This window comes from Aspergillus candidus (assembly GCF_002847045.1).
Source record: "Aspergillus candidus strain CBS 102.13 unplaced genomic scaffold BDW47scaffold_72, whole genome shotgun sequence".
NCBI classification, from domain to species: domain Eukaryota; kingdom Fungi; phylum Ascomycota; class Eurotiomycetes; order Eurotiales; family Aspergillaceae; genus Aspergillus; species Aspergillus candidus.
The window spans coordinates 93,598-110,792 of NW_020194077.1; the positions used below are offsets into that span (position 1 = coordinate 93,598).

Genomic DNA, 17,195 nt, shown 5'->3' on the forward strand with positions numbered 1-17,195 from the left:
ATCAGTTTGGCCATTTAATCAAAGGGATTCGTTCGTGTTCCCCACCACGTGAGGAAGAGGCTCAGTCCAACAGTCTCGAACACCCTGCTGACCAAGCCTACAGCAACAGTATCGAAGGGCCTCTTCTCGGCGACGACGTGGCTAATAAGCTGTTATATCATAGAGTAAGCTTCCGTATTCAAATACGATATAGGAATATACATACGCTTGGAGCAGAACTAGCCATAAAGACCAGACTTCCCAAATAAGCCGCACCCTTGTAGCTTAGGGTGCCCGTGGCATTGATCAAAGCTGCAACACCATAAGTCTGCACAGCACTCCCGACCAGCGAACTACCCCAGGCCGCCGCGGCCCCAGCAGCCTCTTTAGATTTGATAAACTCTTCTTTGGTGTTGGCGGCTTGGGCGCGATGATAGGTGTCACCAAAGACAGGGGCGAGGATGCCGAGAGAAGCAGTATGGGTGAAGAACGTGCCCATGGCAATAGCCGAGGGCTTCACGGGAGGTAGATCTAGCAATAAAAATCTCAGCGTCAAAGCACTCCCAAAGATATAGCAAGGGTGAGTAGGGCATATTCCAACAAGAATACTTACAGTGAAGAGTGGCCATCTTGATTATTGGAGTAGATACCTAGCTGTCTCTTGCTGTAAGTATAGAGGGTAGACTTAAGGGAGGGAATAGGAACGATGAGATGTTAAGGCCTTTTTAGACCATAAATGGGAGCAGGATCACTTCATCGTAGCTAGATCGGCAGTGACGTCGTCATGATCCAACGACATGTATCAAAGCATGGCAATGACCCCCATGAGGTCCAGCGTCCCGGTATATGACTTAATCCTGAGCACACCAATCACACAGCTTTTTACTTGATTGACGGGTGCGGCAAGGAAGATCCGGAGGGCTAGTAATGACGTCAACCCGCAGACTTGTTAGTGGAGCTTACTACAACCCAGGTAGGAACGTACCTACGCAATCGACCAGATTTCCTGTATAATGAGATGATCACTCCAACTACGTGTTTCACTGCTGGAGTCCGGTTTCCTCGATTCTTGTTTCCTGTCGTGATTCCTCTAGCAGTAGTTGTAGACAATTGCTGACAGCGGGAGTTCCGAATCGAGTACAAGTATGAACAATTACGATCACTAGTCTGAAGAGCATCTCTGATCATTGGATTACCAATATACAATCAGAAACATGAGAATTCAAGAAATTATCATCTTCACCAAATAGTAAAGGTCTATTACATCTGATCAACTCGTTGTTACAGATAATCCAGTGTTTGAGCTATTAAGAAGCCCGTACTTTAGAGGCACCCATGTTCTGCTTGCATGCTTGCTGACTGAAAGGATAATCCAGAATTTAGTTAATCCAATGGGATGATAGTCAGTAAGATCCCAAAGCAAGCTGCATTGTACCAGGTAGGTAGGTTATCAAAGCCCATAGTTACAGTACCCGGTACGGAGTATAAGATGAGAAGGACGAGTCGGAGGATGATAAGATAAGATAACGGAGTGGGGCCGGGTGGGTTATCGGAAATTCAGAATAGCATGAAGCTAGTGCTAGTTAGTTGGTATCTGGTGAAAAGTTTTCCCAATTCCACCATATTAGCCGCCCTCTCTACCTTCGGCCAGAACACAAGATATTGGAGTAATCACCAGCAGTCACAAAGTTCTCTAGCCATGGAAGGTCTCATTCCTGACTACAAACATGTTACTGATTCGGACGCGCCAGCCTTCGATGTCAGTGAAGCATTGGTTCCCCCGAGAGACTGCAAACCTGCCGGGTGTACTAATGTTTCCTTTGACGGGCTTCTGGAAGAACCTTTACTTCTTGAGGAAGATCTGAAAGAAGGATGCGGGGGCCAACTCTGGCCGGCTGGCATGGTGTTGGCTAAATACCTGTTGACCCAGCATCGCTCTGATCTCAAGGGAACCATGTTTGTAAACTCCAGTGCAGACCATTGCCTCCGGCGTCTTCCCAACTAGCTTCGTTACTAATATCCTTTAGTGTTGAGTTGGGGGCCGGTGGTGGACTTGTTGGACTAGCTGTCGCTCGCGGGTGCGATATCGGCTCGTCCCAAGTATATATCACAGACCAAGCACCGATGCTACCATTGATGGAAACAAACATCCGACTCAACAAATTATCCTCTCAAGTCACCGCGACAATACTGGACTGGGGGGAGCCACTTCCTCTTTGCATACCCAAAAATCCATCAATCATTCTTGCCGCGGACTGCGTTTACTTCGAACCGGCATTTCCTCTCTTGGTTGCGACGCTCCGAGATTTGATCGGACCAAACTCCCTTTGCTACTTTTGCTTCAAAAAGCGTAGACGAGCCGATGTTCGTTTCATGAAACTTGCAAAGAAGATTTTCTTTATTGAGGAAGTCCGTGACGACCCTGAGGCCGGGGCTTATGGGCGTGAAAACATTTTTCTTTACTTGATCCGCCCCAAACACGACAAGAAAGCTTTGGAGAAGCAACCGCAGTAACTTTAGGCTGTAAGGAAGTTGACCGATCATTGAGGTACAGGCGATTAAATAGATAAATAGAATGAAGATACAGGCAGATTTGCAAAACCACATTCCACAACCCAATAAGAAGCTCGAGAATTCCCCCAAGTACACAGCTCGGCCTTAGAGCTTCAGTGTATCTGCGCCATTCCTCCTCCCTGAAGATGTTTGTTTGCCATGGATATCTGTGACTTCGCCCTCCTTCCCAATCACTTTAACGTCGGCCTTTTTCAAATCCGACATTATTTGCTCTTTTGCAGCAACTTTGGCGCTTTGCTGCTTGGGTTGAGAATCGTCCGCCTTATTCTGCTTCTTTTGCCGCCGCCTAAGTCGGGCCTTCTCTTCGCGAGACATTTCGTCCTTAGAAATAGATGCCCCATTCTTCAAAACAAGCTCTCCGGAAACTCTTCCGTCACTGCCAGGTACATAAATCTCATGTGGCGCCAATGTTGCCAGGCTGTTCACAGCACTCCCAGTCGTAGGTTGGGCGTCTTCCATCATGATTGTCGCAACATCTGTGACAACATTGATGTCTGCTTGAGGAGTTCTCGGTTTGTAATGCCAATTGGATAACGTGTCCAACTGTGAATTGATATCCTTCCACATAGTCGATATTTCGGTACGATCACGGATTAACTTCTGATTCTTTGGATCAACGTAGTTAGAATCAGTAGCTCGAACATGATCAGTCTCATAGATATCAGCGAGGCTCTGTTGGGGTTTAGTGTCGTCAATATCGAGCCGCCCTCTCTTCGCATCTCGAGTATCAGAGACACCGGGCCGGCGACGGATTACTTCATCGAACTCTTTCGCAACGATCCGACGTTTAATAAGCTCTTCAATGTCGCCAGAAATTTCTGCAGTAATGACCGGGACAGGCTTTCCTATCTTTTCAAACTCCAAATCTTCTTCAATGAGAGAATTGATTGGTCTCTCGACGGCTCTAGCTTCTCCGGAAAGCATCCACTCCTTCTTCGCAACATTGGCGGTTTCAAGACGACGAATCTCATCGGCGATGCGTGCCCGCTGTTTCTCATGAGACGATCGTTGGGTTTGAGGGCCATCCACCCCATGGTTAGGAATTTCACTGTCTTCACCGGAAACCTCATCGTCGTCTTCAAGTAAATCACGTCGGACATCGCCAATTGCCCTGTCAATGTCGTTGTCATCAATTGTTGTACTTGGCTGAGACTTCGGCAACGGTCTTGAATCTTTGACCGACACTTTTCGAGGAGGCGGTGCGAAGAAATCGGCGTATTTGATGTCACTGGTATTTGTCCACCCTGTCTCCTCTAGTGAATTATTATGCAAGTCGACTTCTGATGAATCCGAATCATCCTCGACGTTGGCGCTATCAAATGTCGGTCCTTCGTCCTCACTGTCGTCCATAGCATCTTCGTCCATCGTCAATTTTTCGGGCGTGGCTCCTCTCCTCGGGGCCAGCCCCGAGCCTTCAGTGAGAGGATCAGCATCCCAATTGATATCCTCCTCATCGCTCTCCATATCAGCCGTGCCTCCTTTGATGTCTTGTCTTTCCAGGACGTCTGTTTGTCTATTGAAATCATCAATGGAAAAAAATCCATCGTTCAGTCCAAAGGCGTCCTCGGTGTATGTGTGGAAATCATTACCACGTTTACTAGATTCGGTAGAGGCGGCATCTTCATCTGAAGTTTCGTCAAAGCCCTCATGATGATCCAAGTTGTCATCATCAGACGCGTCTGTAAGCTCCGAGTAAGAATCTTCGGCGGCTTCTTCATCACTGGTAGCCGAGCCATCGGAGTGACTATCTGGAAGACTCGCCAATTCGCTATGTTCCGAGTTGTTACTATCCACTGTCGCATAGTCCAATTCGGCCTTTCCTAGTCCGGGCAGTTGTCCATAGCGAGTTTTCTCGACGTAATCACTCTCAAGCCACCGATCCGCCGAATCAAGTATTCTCAGTGCTTGCTCCCAGATTTGTTCAGGACTGAACCCTTCCACGTAGAGCTGCTGTAATTGTAAAGAGTGATCCTCAAAGTCTGAATCGGCCTTGGACCGTTTGCGTTTTTTGGTCTGTGTTTGCTGAAATTCTTGGTTTTTGCTTATTGAAAGAGCAAGAGGGTCCAGAAAATGTTTGGCCAATCCGGTTATAGACGCTTGGAGCTCAGTTGTGGGATGAAAGAAGGTCCAGGGTGTGGATAATGCAGAATTGAGAGAAGCTGATGTTGAACGAGAAACTTCTGCAACGCTGTCAGTACGACCAGAATCATGTTCTGTCATGTTGAATATCCCTGGGCGTTGAAGATAAAGATATCTAGTGCCTGGGTTCAAAACCTGAGGGAAGAAAGTTTTTAGAACCGGAAAAAAAAAAAAAAATAGATACACCAGGCTAGTAATATCGTATTGAGGCGGTACAATACCTATGTACCTTACCTACTACACCATATCAATGTACTAGCGGCGGTCCGTACAGAATTACGAAAATCTGTAATAATGACGATGAATCTATCTATTAACTATTTAACAGTTCAGGCTAAAGAGCTAGGCTGCTGATAGAGTACTCAGGCCCACTCATTTGACAGACGATGTTACCTACATATTATTCTCATCTTGATGTAGATGCTTCGGGGACTTTGTAAAGCAATTACATTCAGCCAACGCTCTTTTACCTTTCCAGCCATGACATCCCGAGGATCAAAACGTTACCTAAAAACCCCTCCTAATTTTTTCATGGTGTACAACCAAAAAGCCACTCACAATGTATGTAAAACTGTTCGGTGGTATTTAGATTGTTGATTGTAGCAAACCTCATTCATAGATTATCACTCATATCCCGAATGATAATTTCAGCATGTGTGGTTTCTTTTTGGGACATAAAAAGCAAGTAGAAGCAGAGTCATTGTGATAACAAACACACTCCTTCAGTACCTATCAATTACTATAGACTATCTGGATTATTTTATCATTACATTTACTTCTTCCGATGCTCCTCATGCTTCTTCTTAGTTTCATGACCCTTTTCGGAGGAAATAGTCAAGCTCAAGAACACCCTTCTAGTTCCATGGGAACTGAACAGACAATGTGTATGTTTATAATTTTCTGTTCTAGCTTCAAAGCTTTTGTAAACAGAAAATTATAAATCAAGGCAGTTGATTTCTGATTGTAATCGTGTCTTTGAATATTTTCTATGAACATTGATTGCCAATAGTCCACAGTATCATTTTACTCTATTGGAGCTACACATGTTGCATCATTAAAGTCATTTACCTATATTGATAGATGGGCACAGGGGTGTATGCATTGTTTTAACTTTAAATATACTATTCAGAGACATTAGAAACGAATTCACTTCCCTGTTGAAGATGCTAGGTATAAATATATTGATATACTGTTCAAAGTTCATTCAATTTTATCTACACGCATCATAGCTAACGTAACTCAAACTTCACTAGTTCCCAAGTACACCCTATAAATTCCATTCTCTCGTCTTGAAACGCAGAGAGGGAGGTTCAGATATACCCAATGAGGATCTATAGTATCAGTTATAGTTTCATGTTACCAAGTGGTAGCAAGATCTGATCTCACTTGTAATAGGATCGCCGACAGGAAAGCTTCTGTGTCAGCCAGGCCGCCAACAGAAGATATGGCTGAACATTAATTGGGAATTTGGAGTGTATAAATCAAGACCGTGACTTAAAAGAAGGGCTGAGACTCTAACGAGGCCAACCCGTCATATCTATGACATGAGAATCTACTAGGGCTTCTAGAGAATGACCTGACGTAGGACGGACCTACTGTGCCCAGGGATGAGACAAGTTTCTTAGATGCGTTTTCCTGATAAAATACTACCAGCCGGTGTAAGCTGCATTGGTCCCATCAAAAAGAACCGATGAGTACCTACGCAGTATCTTAACATTAAAGTATCGGATCCCCTGTTATTTCATTTTCCATCAAGAAACAACTTAACATGCGATCCATAGACCGGTCCATGAAAAATACATAGGCGGATTAGAGATTACTGACTGAGTGCTGCTGAAATAATCAATATGATATAGATCCGCGCTCCCAGTCGATCTATAAAATCACGCTTGCCACCTCGCCATCGCTAATTACCTACTTGGGTTTGGAGCATGTTGTTACCACAGAAGCCATCTGACCAACAGACGAATGAACAAGTCATGAAAAAAGAACCGCCACGCAACAGCAAAATACATGTGTCAAGAAATATCAGCATATTCCCGGGACAAAGGAATAGTTATAAATGTTATGGCTCTGTTGAGGATTACGGATGGAAAAGCCTATATATAGCGTCTCCATTGACAAGTCATATGAAATACACGCCCTTCAGTACCAGGTTGCCAACAGATTAACTACCGGGAATATAAATGAAAGGAGAAACTGGACAATATTGCAGTCTATAGTAATACCCGTTGGAAGGACTAACGAAGATCATTGACAGGTATACATACTAGAAACAAGAAAAGATAAATGATAGTGATACAGAAGACGCACAAGATAGAAGTGTCAAAATATTTGGTACTGTATCTGGGACTGACAAGCAACAGCGTAGCATATCTTGATAGTGATAAGGCGTCTTCAGGCCGCTGATAGAGCAGAGCTGCTCAAACAGCGCGTCTAACGACGATACCACATGCGTGTGATACGGGTATGTCTCATCTTTTTCTGAAGTTGGAAGATTCCGTACATGAGCGCCTCGGAGGTAGGGGGGCCTTTATTTTATCAGTCAGCTAATATTCATATCATGAAAGGCAGGTCAGAGGGGTTGCGTACATCCTGGGACATAAACGTCAACGGGGACAATTCGATCACATCCACGGACAACAGAGTAACTATAGTGGTAGTAGCCGCCGCCATTTGCACAGCTGCCCATGCTGATGACCCATCGGGGATCCGGCATCTGATCATAAACTTGTCTGAGAGCCGGTGCCATCTTGTTTGTCAAAGTGCCAGCAACGATCATCACATCTGACTGTCGGGGCGACGCTCTGAAAATGATTCCAAGGCGATCCTGATCGTATCTCGGTGTAGATAAATGCATCATCTCAATAGCGCAACAGGCAAGCCCAAATGTCATGGGCCACAAGGAACTTTGGCGTGCCCAATTAGCAACTTGATCGAGCGTAGTCCTAATAACTTGTGATTAGATTTCCATGAATAAGAAGCCGAATAGTGCAGAGCAAAGGTTTCGTACAGCACGTATTGCATCGCACCCTCTTTCTTTTCCTGACTTGGGAGAGGGACCTCCTTCCTTATCTTGCCAGATGCGGAAAGAGACTGCCCAGCTTGTCCATGTTGCTCAAGTGCTGTCGCTGATTTGGTTGCTGAGGTAGACAGCAGAGCAATCGGTCGAACTCGAGCGCTATGTGCTATAAGGTTGGGACGCACTGTCCGGTGTGTGAGTGCTCAACCCAGGCCGGGGAGAATGAGAATAGGTACCTACCATTGCGAGCACCCAAAGCGGTGCTTCTAGTGAAGGGAAGCATACTAGAGAATTTTGTAGGAAAATCCAATTGGTATCTCCTAACAATAGAGGCTATAGTAACTTGAGAAGCCAATGTGGCAATGAGATAGAATAATGGGATTGCAGTATCACGGAAGACTTCACATTGAGCGGAGTTTCTACGGAGTGCCTGGTGTAATGATACTAATACAAAGATCTTCTTTGTAATGTCATATTTATGTATTACATTGTCAATGCCGCAACATCCTCCCCCAAAGGTGCAGGTAATACCATGTATTTCAATTAAATACACAAATTTTGTATCAAGCTTAACACATTATCTACGTAATATACATTTGCTATCATTTCATTGGCTAACAGGCTCAGTGCCACTCCTCTGTGACCCAGATGAGCACTAAGCGGCTTAAGTTGTAGTTAGCTCGGAGACCATATGGCAAGGGTACCTAAGGTATCAGTACTCTCGAGGTAGTTCTGTAAGGCGCAAATCCTGGGCTGGCCCAAGTATTTACTTTGTATTGCAACTACTTCTCAATGCTCAATCAGCATTGAGCACAGTGGACAGTGGACCTAACAGCATAGGAAATCCGGCAAAACGACCCCTCTGAACATCGCCCCGGGTTCTTGATTACTTGGTCGCCTTTTGGAAGCCACGTAGGTAAGTGTTCTTGTTTCGGGACTACAGGATTCCGAATTCTTTCGCTAAGTGACGTCTGTGTAAGGTCTTATGTTTGCTTTCTCATCTGTTTTATACCAAATTAGACGCTCCGAAATCTCCAAATCCCGCGACCAGTGTACAGTCCACGGACAAGGATACATCACCTCTAGCGAGCGCATTAAGACTCTTTCTCTCGTCCACTTGTCCAATTGAAACCCCAACGGGTGAACAGGAAGTAGAAGGGCAGAATGCCGGAACCAAGGATTGCTTGCATTGGAGTAATTGGGAAAGCTGTATGGCTGCCTCTCCATGTCCAGCTACTGGTCAGTAAAGCCGATGCTAACACATTCAAGGACAACCCACTGCACATCTCCTTATTTCACCCATATGGAAACCATAACATCGATTTCTCCTTCATTTTAAATTCATGTCTGGACATCTTTGAAATTCGCCAAAAGCAGACGTCGATAGACCAAGACCTAGGACTTCTCTATGCCATGGATGAACGCCTCGCAGCCTACGGTTGGCTGACAACTACTGGTGTGAAATTCCTAGTTATAATTGACCTATTAGGCCAATCAAGAAACTCTGAAATGGAGGGCACCAAGGGAATTAATGGGCCTACCGTTAAAGAATCGGATCTCAAACCTGTTGGTAGACCTTATTACCTGTACCAGCCTTAGCACGTGGTCTTTTGATAAGAATCAGGACTGACCATAGTGTTTATAGGTGTTTCGGTGCTTGCAGACCGCATACATTCGGCTGCTACAAAATCCGTTCTATCTCCCAGATGCTCACAATCCTATTTCCAAGTCAGCTTTCGCGGCACCTGATGTCTTACAGATCACCGATAAGAAGTTTGTCGCGGAAGTTAAACGGATTGGTGAATCTTGGGTGCCAGGCGTAAGTTCTTTATAATATACAATTCACGTTGCAGGGCCAGCAAATGTATAATCTGAGTCAATTTTAGGGCATGAGAAATCGCCTATAGATTAGAGGGGTTGCTTGTCTATCTAGCGAAGCAATAGATCGGTGCACCAACATCGTATACCATATCCAGAATCGCCATGTCGCGGGAACAACAGGAAAGTGATAGTGCGAATAAGCCCAAGACGCGAGCCAGTGAAATCGTTGCCATTATAGTACCTAGCGCTTATGGTTTCTCCTATAAGGGACAGTCCTCAATAATCATGTTCTGTCTGTTCCAAAGAATATAATATAGCCTCGAGCTCACGAGGGTCGCAAACGGCCCAAACACCGCCGCCTTTTGCCATAACTTTCCCTACTTCCTTCCCAACTAGATTTCTGCCAACCTTCCCAGGCCCTATCCCAATCCACCGCTTGACTCCTTGTTCAATATCTAAGTATCGAACACTGTCCCACCATCTCACTGTTTCAACACATTGCTCCGACAAAAGCCTTTTGAGCTCGCTCCTAGAGCTAAAGGGTAAGCCGGAAACATTCGATATGCAAGGGAAATGCGCAGGAAAACTAAGGTCTATTTGCTCCAATGCATGTCTCATATAACATGCCGCGGGGGCCATTATAGGATTGTGGAATGGGCTTTCGCTCTTCAGTCGCACGGCACGCGGATCATGACCTCCAAATTGACGAAGCTGTATTAGGAGTGTCCTTATCTTCTCAATGCTCCCACTGAGTACAATCTGATTCCTGGAGTTGATATTTGCAAGCATGACCTGTTGGATAGAGGGTGATCCGGAGGTTGAATCATCCGCCCAAGCGGAGGGTGCCAAGTTGAGGAACTCCCGGGTGGCTGCGAGCAATCCATCCATATGATCTGGCTCACATACAAGTGCTACCATGCCATAATCTCCGCCGAATGCTTCGCGGACACGCTGCGTACACTGTGCCATGATCACTGCACGACGTCGAACAAGGCGCAATGCGTCACTGAAATCAAGGTAACCGCCTGCTACCAACGCAGAAAATTCCCCTAGACTGTGCCCAAGTGTAACGTTCACACGAGATCTCGTATTGAATCCATAATGCTCTTCGAGTATACGAAGTATTAGTATCGATGTTGCCATTATAGCAGGTTGGGTATTCTCGGTTTTGTTAAGCTCTGAATTTGGACCCTCGGAGATAATCCGAGAGAGACGAAATCCTAAGGTGCTATCCATCTCATCCAAAAAGCGGTTGGCAAGAGTGGGAAAACCGTCAACCCAAGGTTTGGCCATTCCCACACGTTGCACCCCATGGCCTATGAATCTATGTTAATTCACTGGTTAACGTTTGGGTAGATTGGGATTTCTTACCAGGAAAAAAGAGCGCCGTCCGCATGGCGCTATGTGCGCGGGAGACCGTGCCATAAAGTTTCCGATACTGTAGACTATGTCGTACACAGTGGTAATGATGCCATGGGACTCTGAGAGCTGAGGTGTACTTGGACTGAGCAAAAGCTGCGAGCATTTTCTTTCTTTCTCTTTTTCTTATTGATATTCATAAAAAGAGGCCCATTGTTTTATTACAAAGCCACTGTCAGTCGAGTTGATGGGCATTATGTTGCTGTAAATCATGAGGTCAAATGCAAGACAATGAAGGGTGTGCCATGCCATTGGATATATGTATATACCCACGCATGCTTGTGGGTGAGCGTACGACAGGACAAGATTTCATCACGTGTAAATAATTAATAAGCCGGGTAATTTATTTACCTACAGTTATTTGTCGGTTAGTGATATTACACAGTATAGGTTGGGCACTATGGTTTCCTAAGTAATTGGTCAAAACCAGTATGCCCCCCCCAGGTTACTTGGAATCTCGGCGAAAGAGCATTGTAGAAGTTGCTCAACACCAGGTTTCTTAGCCCCCATACGCTGTACCTTTCCGGCGCTCTTTTCTAGTCGGCCAAGCAATAGTCCAGTTGGTTATCTACAGAGTAATTGCTGAAATAAGGTTTACGTGAATTCCAAGACGGCTTGGCTACGGTTGCGTCAAATTCATTGTGGGCACTGCTTAAGAGGAGGCGAGGCGGAAATCCAGAAAGTGAGATATCTGTTACCCTCTGTCATACAGTGAAAATGAGGGACACTATACCAGGAGATATTTAAGGTTGTGCCGCCCCAGTGGTGCTACCGGTTTGTTTGCGCTAGCTATTTGTTTGTTCGGAACCCATATATGACAAGCTTGGTCACGTGATATGGCGATCTTATTTTCATCAAGATGTTGCCTTAGCACCAGTATCCGCTCGCAAGACAAACGTTGTATTATGTACGTCCGGTTGATAAACTTATACACGACCGGATGACCCTTGAGCTTACACCTAAGTTCTTGTGTATGACCTCCCTGATCCATCCCAGGCATCCTTACTTCTTCGGTTACTCTGTTGTTCTACCATTTCTCAAACGATACCGTGATAAACTACAATTTCGGTCCTATTACGTATCATTCAGCTCAGATTAAACAATGTTCGTTCCAAAGGTTTCACATTCATCAGCGGATTCTATACGCAATACTCGAAGGCGCCAACGTACAAGTCTTGATGATGCGGACAAGCCGCCAAGGGCTAAAAGACAGCGCTCTGCTTTGCGCTATGACAGTCACGAGCTACCGTCGCTGAGCAAGACCAGCTCTATTGCCCAGGAAAGAGTCCAAGAGCATGCGTCGAATAACCTGGGAGATTTGAGGTCGACTGCTGAGCACAGTGCTGCCGCTCTGAAGGATATTCCAATAAGGGTTCTTAGGGAACAGGAAAGGCGAGAAACGGAGAACGATGGGACGGTTGTTTTGGTTTGTTTTTTTCTTTCAGTTCCTGATCCCTTGGTCGAATAATCACTGACCCCGCGATGTAGTCAAAAACAGATTTTTACACAGTCTCTCAATTACCTTCCCTCCCAGAGGCAATTCGAAGTTTACACCCAGGCAAGTCTTGCCTTTGAATGGATTTAACCTAAGGAGAGAGAAATTTGCTGAGTTGTATTTTATCATTCTAACCTTCCAAACCTGTGAATACAGAGCCCATAAAGTGTTTCTTCGGGGATGGTCATGAATACGCATTGGCGATGACCAAATCGCACGCAATAACATGGCCATACTCGGCTACTTCCTCCCCTTCTCCAGCGGAAATCTTCACTCTTACTATACCCGAACCCTGCAGAGAATCCAGCGAAGCCGTGCCTTTCGGAGTTCTGCTCTCGGCAGCCACGTCCGATATTCCTGGGTTGATGATAGTCATGCCTTACTCAGGGAAAATCATATACTGGGAAACGATGTCGAGTGCGGCGTCGTTAGGATTGCCGAGACAGAGGCCCTCTGGTATCCACGGACAAATACACAACTTACTCTCGGGTGAACATGTTGTTGACATTGTAAACGGGGAGCCTGCGGGCGTTGTCGTCACCTTTTCATCCGGACGAGTTGCCCATGTAACGTTCAGAGACACACAAGGGAAAGCAGCAGTGATTGTGAACTTTCTGCGCTCTTCGTCAGGGAACAATGTGAAGACTGGATTACTCGGCGGCATTAAAAATGTTTTCGGCGGAGGATTCTGGCGAAAAGACCTGAGTGCTGTTCGCGCCGGCGATTCGCGCCAACGGGGACAACGAGACATTTTAATTGCCACCTCCAGCGGCGTTTTCGAAGTTTGGGACACACATTGGAATAATGGTTGTGTGCTGAAACGGCAGTTCGATGCTAAGCATGAATTGTGCCAGTTTCTGGGGCCGAAGTATGTGAATGGAGCTGGTGAGCCAGACTTTAGGGTGCTAGATTTCACATTCTCACCCGGCAACCATATCACGTCAGACAGGCAGAAAAGTGATCCGGAATCGTGGCACATATGTGCTATATTAGCCCCGCCTCGAGGAGCATCTTCGACAAACCTCTGTCTGATGCAGATTCTGCTTTCGGAGAATATCGATGTATTATCAATCAACGAGGTCACTCTGCATCACAGCAGCGAAAATACCGGCGTGAAATTGCTTCTTCCGGCGCCAGGAGACACTGCATTCATTATAGCCAACCAGTCGGTCACACTACTGTCGTTGGCTGTGCCCAAAGAGTCACCCACTTCGCACCTTCTGCTTGACTCCAACCAACAAGTACCTTCGTTGTATGATTCTATTGTCTTCCGTTCCGGCAAGGAGTACGATATCCTGGGAAGTGGAGTCGAAGCCCGAAACAACGATGGATCATTCTGTGGCTGCCTTCTGATGATTCGAGAATTTGGTGTTGTTCGTATCACAGCTTCACCTCGCAAAAAGTCTGGGGGTGATATGGAAGACGCTCAAGTTTCAGCGAAGGATAAGCTTGAGCAGGCTATTTTCTATGGTACGATGTCGGATAACCCCTTAAACCTGGCCAACAATAGCTGCTTGGATTTCTCTGCCAAAGAAGTTGAGCAAGCAGCCCTGGAAATCTGCAAAGATTTGCTTCAATCAACATCTCAATTTATCCCTAGGACAGCAATCTCTCTGGACCAGAATCTAAGGCTACGAGCGAAAGCCATAGATGACCTTGCGAGTCTCCTCAAACAACAAAACAAAAACTTCGACCGCCAAACATGGTGGGAATTGCTATGGAGTGCCGAAAAGCTTGCAGCTCAACGATCAATGTGGAAGCTGGAGGAAGCTGCCCGAAAATCTCAAGGCAAAGAACCCACGTTTTTGGCCCATGTTATAGGGTTAATGAGCGAAAAGTTCAAAACGAAATTGGATGAACGCGCCGGCGAGAGTGATCCAGTACGCCACTGGTTCCTTTATGATACCTTCAGAATGGAACACATTGTTCCATGGATTTCAAATGCCATCAGGCCACATAAGGGACAGCAACCAAGACAAGGTCGAAAAGCAGCAGACCAAATATTAGATGCCAGCGAACTTTCTTTGGCTGTATTAGAGACGGCTTTTCGCTACCGTGATGAACATGCTAGCCAATACGGACTGAATGACGGCTATCTGGAAGATGGTGTCTATATAGACTCCTACAGCGGTCTCCCAGAATTCTGGACGTCGCGAGGCATCAGCTACGTTGAAACCGGACATCTCCTGGATTTGGAACTCGATAGCTGCAGGGCGTGGATACAACAAATGTCTACATGCGAAGCTCCTGAGAGCTTACGAAAGATTACAAAAAACTGTGCCAGGCAACTTCGTGTATTGGGCCAAATGCACTCGGAGCGAATGCGGTGGCTGGCGGCCCAGGGGAATACAAAGATGGATGACGAGAGCATTACCGCGGAACGCGCGCATGTCAAGCACCGTAAGTGGCAACTTTTCAAGCTAGCGGGAATTGGGCAGCTAGGAGATGCCATCGCTTTGGCTGAAAAGTTCGGGGACATGGAGGCATTGGTAGAGCTCATAATTGAGCTTCAGGATCAAACAAAAACCCAGATAATCTCTTCTAAGTCACCGCAGCATAGCCACGATGCTCCTCAATCTGAGGCAGAGCAGCTCACCAACAAGGTTTCTCAGTATTTCGACAAATTTGGCGAATCATGGGCCGACGCCTTTTTCTCGCGACAAATATCAATGGGTCAAGCGGGGATATTATTCTCAATGAAAAGGTTTCAGCCTTTCATCACACAATTTCTGCGCAAAAACACACCATATTCTCGATTGTGTTGGATCAACAGTGTCATTGGTGAGAACGACTATGACGCTGCCGCGAAGTCCCTTGAGCGTCTAGCTATCCAGCATGAGGGCGATATATGGAGTCATCGCGTCGAGTTATCGCTGGCGAAACTAGCAAACCTAGCTGCGTGGGAGAAAACTCCATCGAGCCAAACACCTCCCCACGACGATATCAGGCGCCTTGAAGACTTAGCCGAGATCAGTGCGGTCCAGGAAGTCGTGTTTGCCTATGTTGCGCCCGCACTGCAGGGTGCGATTGATCAAAAGGCCGAGATCGATTTAGCAATTGAGCATTTTGGCAAGAGCATTACTACAGAGAGGCCGTCATTCCATGAAGTTTTAGGTGATGCACTTACCAAATTAATTACTCGGCAGGTCGTCAATGTTGACCAACTTGTTGATTTATTGACACTGATTGATACTGTTGAGGTTTCTTCCTACGGTCAGAATGAGTTACTGGGGAAAGAATTTTACTTTGCTTTACGTGTTATTCGCCTGGGACATTTCACTCAACAACATCCGCTCTACCATCTTGTTTTACAGAAACTGGTATGGCGAAGATGCATGATCAAGGATAACTGGGCGGCCTTAGGGGGCACCGTCGAAAACATGGGCGACGGGTCAGAGCAATTGCTCCACGATACCGCGCTTTCTCATACACTCAATCTATGTCTCAGAGATAGTAAGCACTCGCGAAGGGATCGGTCACATTTGAACGTATCGAATAACACTTCTTACAGGGTATACCAACGACCCGAATTATCCACCTCTTTATGTTCCCCTCTCTCCGCGGGATGTACTTTTGAGTGATTCAGATTCTGAGCTCATATCATCACGGTTCCGTCCAGAGCAAAGAGACCGGATTCTTCGAGACCTTAGCCATGAGAACGAAAAGTTGCTTCATTACCTTGAAAAGGGTGGGCTTGAATTTTGGTTCAAAACTTTTACTTCATATACGGAGGAGAGTGGCCCATCTTCGGCCAACATGGGGGATACCGGACAACCAGGCCATGATGAACCTGACCAGATCGGAGAGAAAGGACCGTCACATGTTGCCGATGAACCACAATCGAAAACAAAACTTAGCTGGCTGTGAAACGGCCCATGGCATTAACGTTATTTCCCTGGCATCACACATTCAAGTGCATGGCAGGAGAATGTGCCATCGTGATATAGCCGTCCATCAAAACCACAATATTAGTGATGTAAAGAGGACCTATATGGGTTGGTGAATTGCATGCTTGCATCCGTACATTCTCGACTTGATACTTATTTTAATTCAAATCCAATTTTGATATGCTATTTTGATGGTTCACGTCAGTCAACCCTTTCTTCTCCGCATGAAGTTAAATTAGCTGGAAACTACTTGGGATGTAAAGCACCTTGAAATGAGGGAATATGTTACAGTTTGATACAGCAGCAGCAGGGGAAATAATCGTTTTTCTTTTATCACAGCATGCCTAACTATAATATGATTGCCATGGAGGAGGAGTGTGAGAAACAGTAACCATCGTCATTATCCTATCTTATCTTGTCTAGGCAGTATGCTTGTTGCTGTCGGGGGCGGAGACAGTAAGGGCGTACTGGAAACAGCCATCCCAAAAGCTGACTGACCACCAGGGGGGTAGAGTGTACAGTGATTATCAGGGCGGACTGGTCTGGATTCTCAGCCGGTAGTCTCTCATCTATTGACAGTGAAGAAGAGTAAGTAGAAATAGTCATTGCCGCAGCAGTATGTCGAAAAGGATCACCACTCAGCTGCAAATGATATCACGACAATTTTGCGTTTCGTGGATGACCATATATAAGTGGCTCTCATTCAGAATTAAGTGAAGTGGTACTCTGCTCATTCTTGACAAAACTTACTTATAGTATAAGCACTGCTAGATGGCAATACTTAGGGTTAATGTCAGCTTGGCAACTACATCCGTACTTCATATCATATATATATAATATAGTGAATTAAAAAGTTCTT

The 17,195-nt window shown here is 45.8% G+C and overlaps 7 protein-coding genes across 7 annotated transcripts; 3 read left to right on the forward strand and 4 right to left on the reverse strand.

Annotated features, from left to right (window-relative positions):
- Window positions 1-14: 14 nt before the first annotated feature.
- BDW47DRAFT_129447 (DUF1761 domain-containing protein) lies at window positions 15-608 on the reverse strand (the record flags this gene model as incomplete). The annotated part of the gene is made up of 3 exons (XM_024816992.1): window positions 15-149; window positions 206-510; window positions 593-608. The coding sequence occupies 3 exons, from the start codon at window positions 606-608 to the stop codon at window positions 15-17; spliced, it is 456 nt and encodes a 151-aa protein (XP_024668044.1).
- A 1,070-nt stretch (window positions 609-1,678) lies between these two features.
- Window positions 1,679-2,493, forward strand: BDW47DRAFT_120726 (putative methyltransferase-domain-containing protein; the record flags this gene model as incomplete). Its single annotated transcript, XM_024815528.1, has 2 exons — window positions 1,679-1,935; window positions 2,007-2,493. 2 exons carry the CDS (start codon window positions 1,679-1,681, stop codon window positions 2,491-2,493), a joined length of 744 nt encoding a protein of 247 aa, XP_024668045.1.
- A 44-nt stretch (window positions 2,494-2,537) lies between these two features.
- Window positions 2,538-4,819, reverse strand: BDW47DRAFT_84803 (rRNA-processing protein MPP10). Its single transcript, XM_024820028.1, has one exon. It carries the CDS (start codon window positions 4,771-4,773, stop codon window positions 2,638-2,640), a length of 2,136 nt encoding a protein of 711 aa, XP_024668046.1. The 5' UTR covers window positions 4,774-4,819; the 3' UTR covers window positions 2,538-2,637.
- A 1,971-nt stretch (window positions 4,820-6,790) lies between these two features.
- Window positions 6,791-8,136, reverse strand: BDW47DRAFT_113013 (NuoB/complex I 20 kDa subunit family protein). Its single transcript, XM_024814294.1, has 4 exons — window positions 7,955-8,136; window positions 7,706-7,898; window positions 7,285-7,640; window positions 6,791-7,223 (listed from the first exon to the last, which is right to left on the reverse strand). Exons 1-4 carry the CDS (start codon window positions 7,995-7,997, stop codon window positions 7,129-7,131), a joined length of 687 nt encoding a protein of 228 aa, XP_024668047.1. The 5' UTR covers window positions 7,998-8,136; the 3' UTR covers window positions 6,791-7,128.
- Window positions 8,137-8,433: 297 nt separating this feature from the next.
- On the forward strand, window positions 8,434-9,742 carry BDW47DRAFT_113015 (uncharacterized protein). Its single transcript, XM_024814295.1, has 4 exons — window positions 8,434-8,630; window positions 8,735-8,923; window positions 8,984-9,280; window positions 9,360-9,742. The coding sequence occupies exons 2-4, from the start codon at window positions 8,879-8,881 to the stop codon at window positions 9,546-9,548; spliced, it is 531 nt and encodes a 176-aa protein (XP_024668048.1). The 5' UTR covers window positions 8,434-8,630; window positions 8,735-8,878; the 3' UTR covers window positions 9,549-9,742.
- Window positions 9,743-9,811: 69 nt separating this feature from the next.
- BDW47DRAFT_134677 (ACP S-malonyltransferase) lies at window positions 9,812-11,238 on the reverse strand (the record flags this gene model as incomplete). Its single annotated transcript, XM_024818143.1, has 2 exons — window positions 10,907-11,238; window positions 9,812-10,851 (listed from the first exon to the last, which is right to left on the reverse strand). The coding sequence occupies exons 1-2, from the start codon at window positions 11,058-11,060 to the stop codon at window positions 9,812-9,814; spliced, it is 1,194 nt and encodes a 397-aa protein (XP_024668049.1). The 5' UTR covers window positions 11,061-11,238.
- A 535-nt stretch (window positions 11,239-11,773) lies between these two features.
- Window positions 11,774-16,617, forward strand: BDW47DRAFT_113020 (putative nuclear pore complex subunit Nup133). Its single transcript, XM_024814296.1, has 4 exons — window positions 11,774-12,380; window positions 12,443-12,512; window positions 12,606-15,902; window positions 15,961-16,617. Exons 1-4 carry the CDS (start codon window positions 12,057-12,059, stop codon window positions 16,314-16,316), a joined length of 4,047 nt encoding a protein of 1,348 aa, XP_024668050.1. The 5' UTR covers window positions 11,774-12,056; the 3' UTR covers window positions 16,317-16,617.
- The last annotated feature ends 578 nt before the right edge of the window (window positions 16,618-17,195 follow it).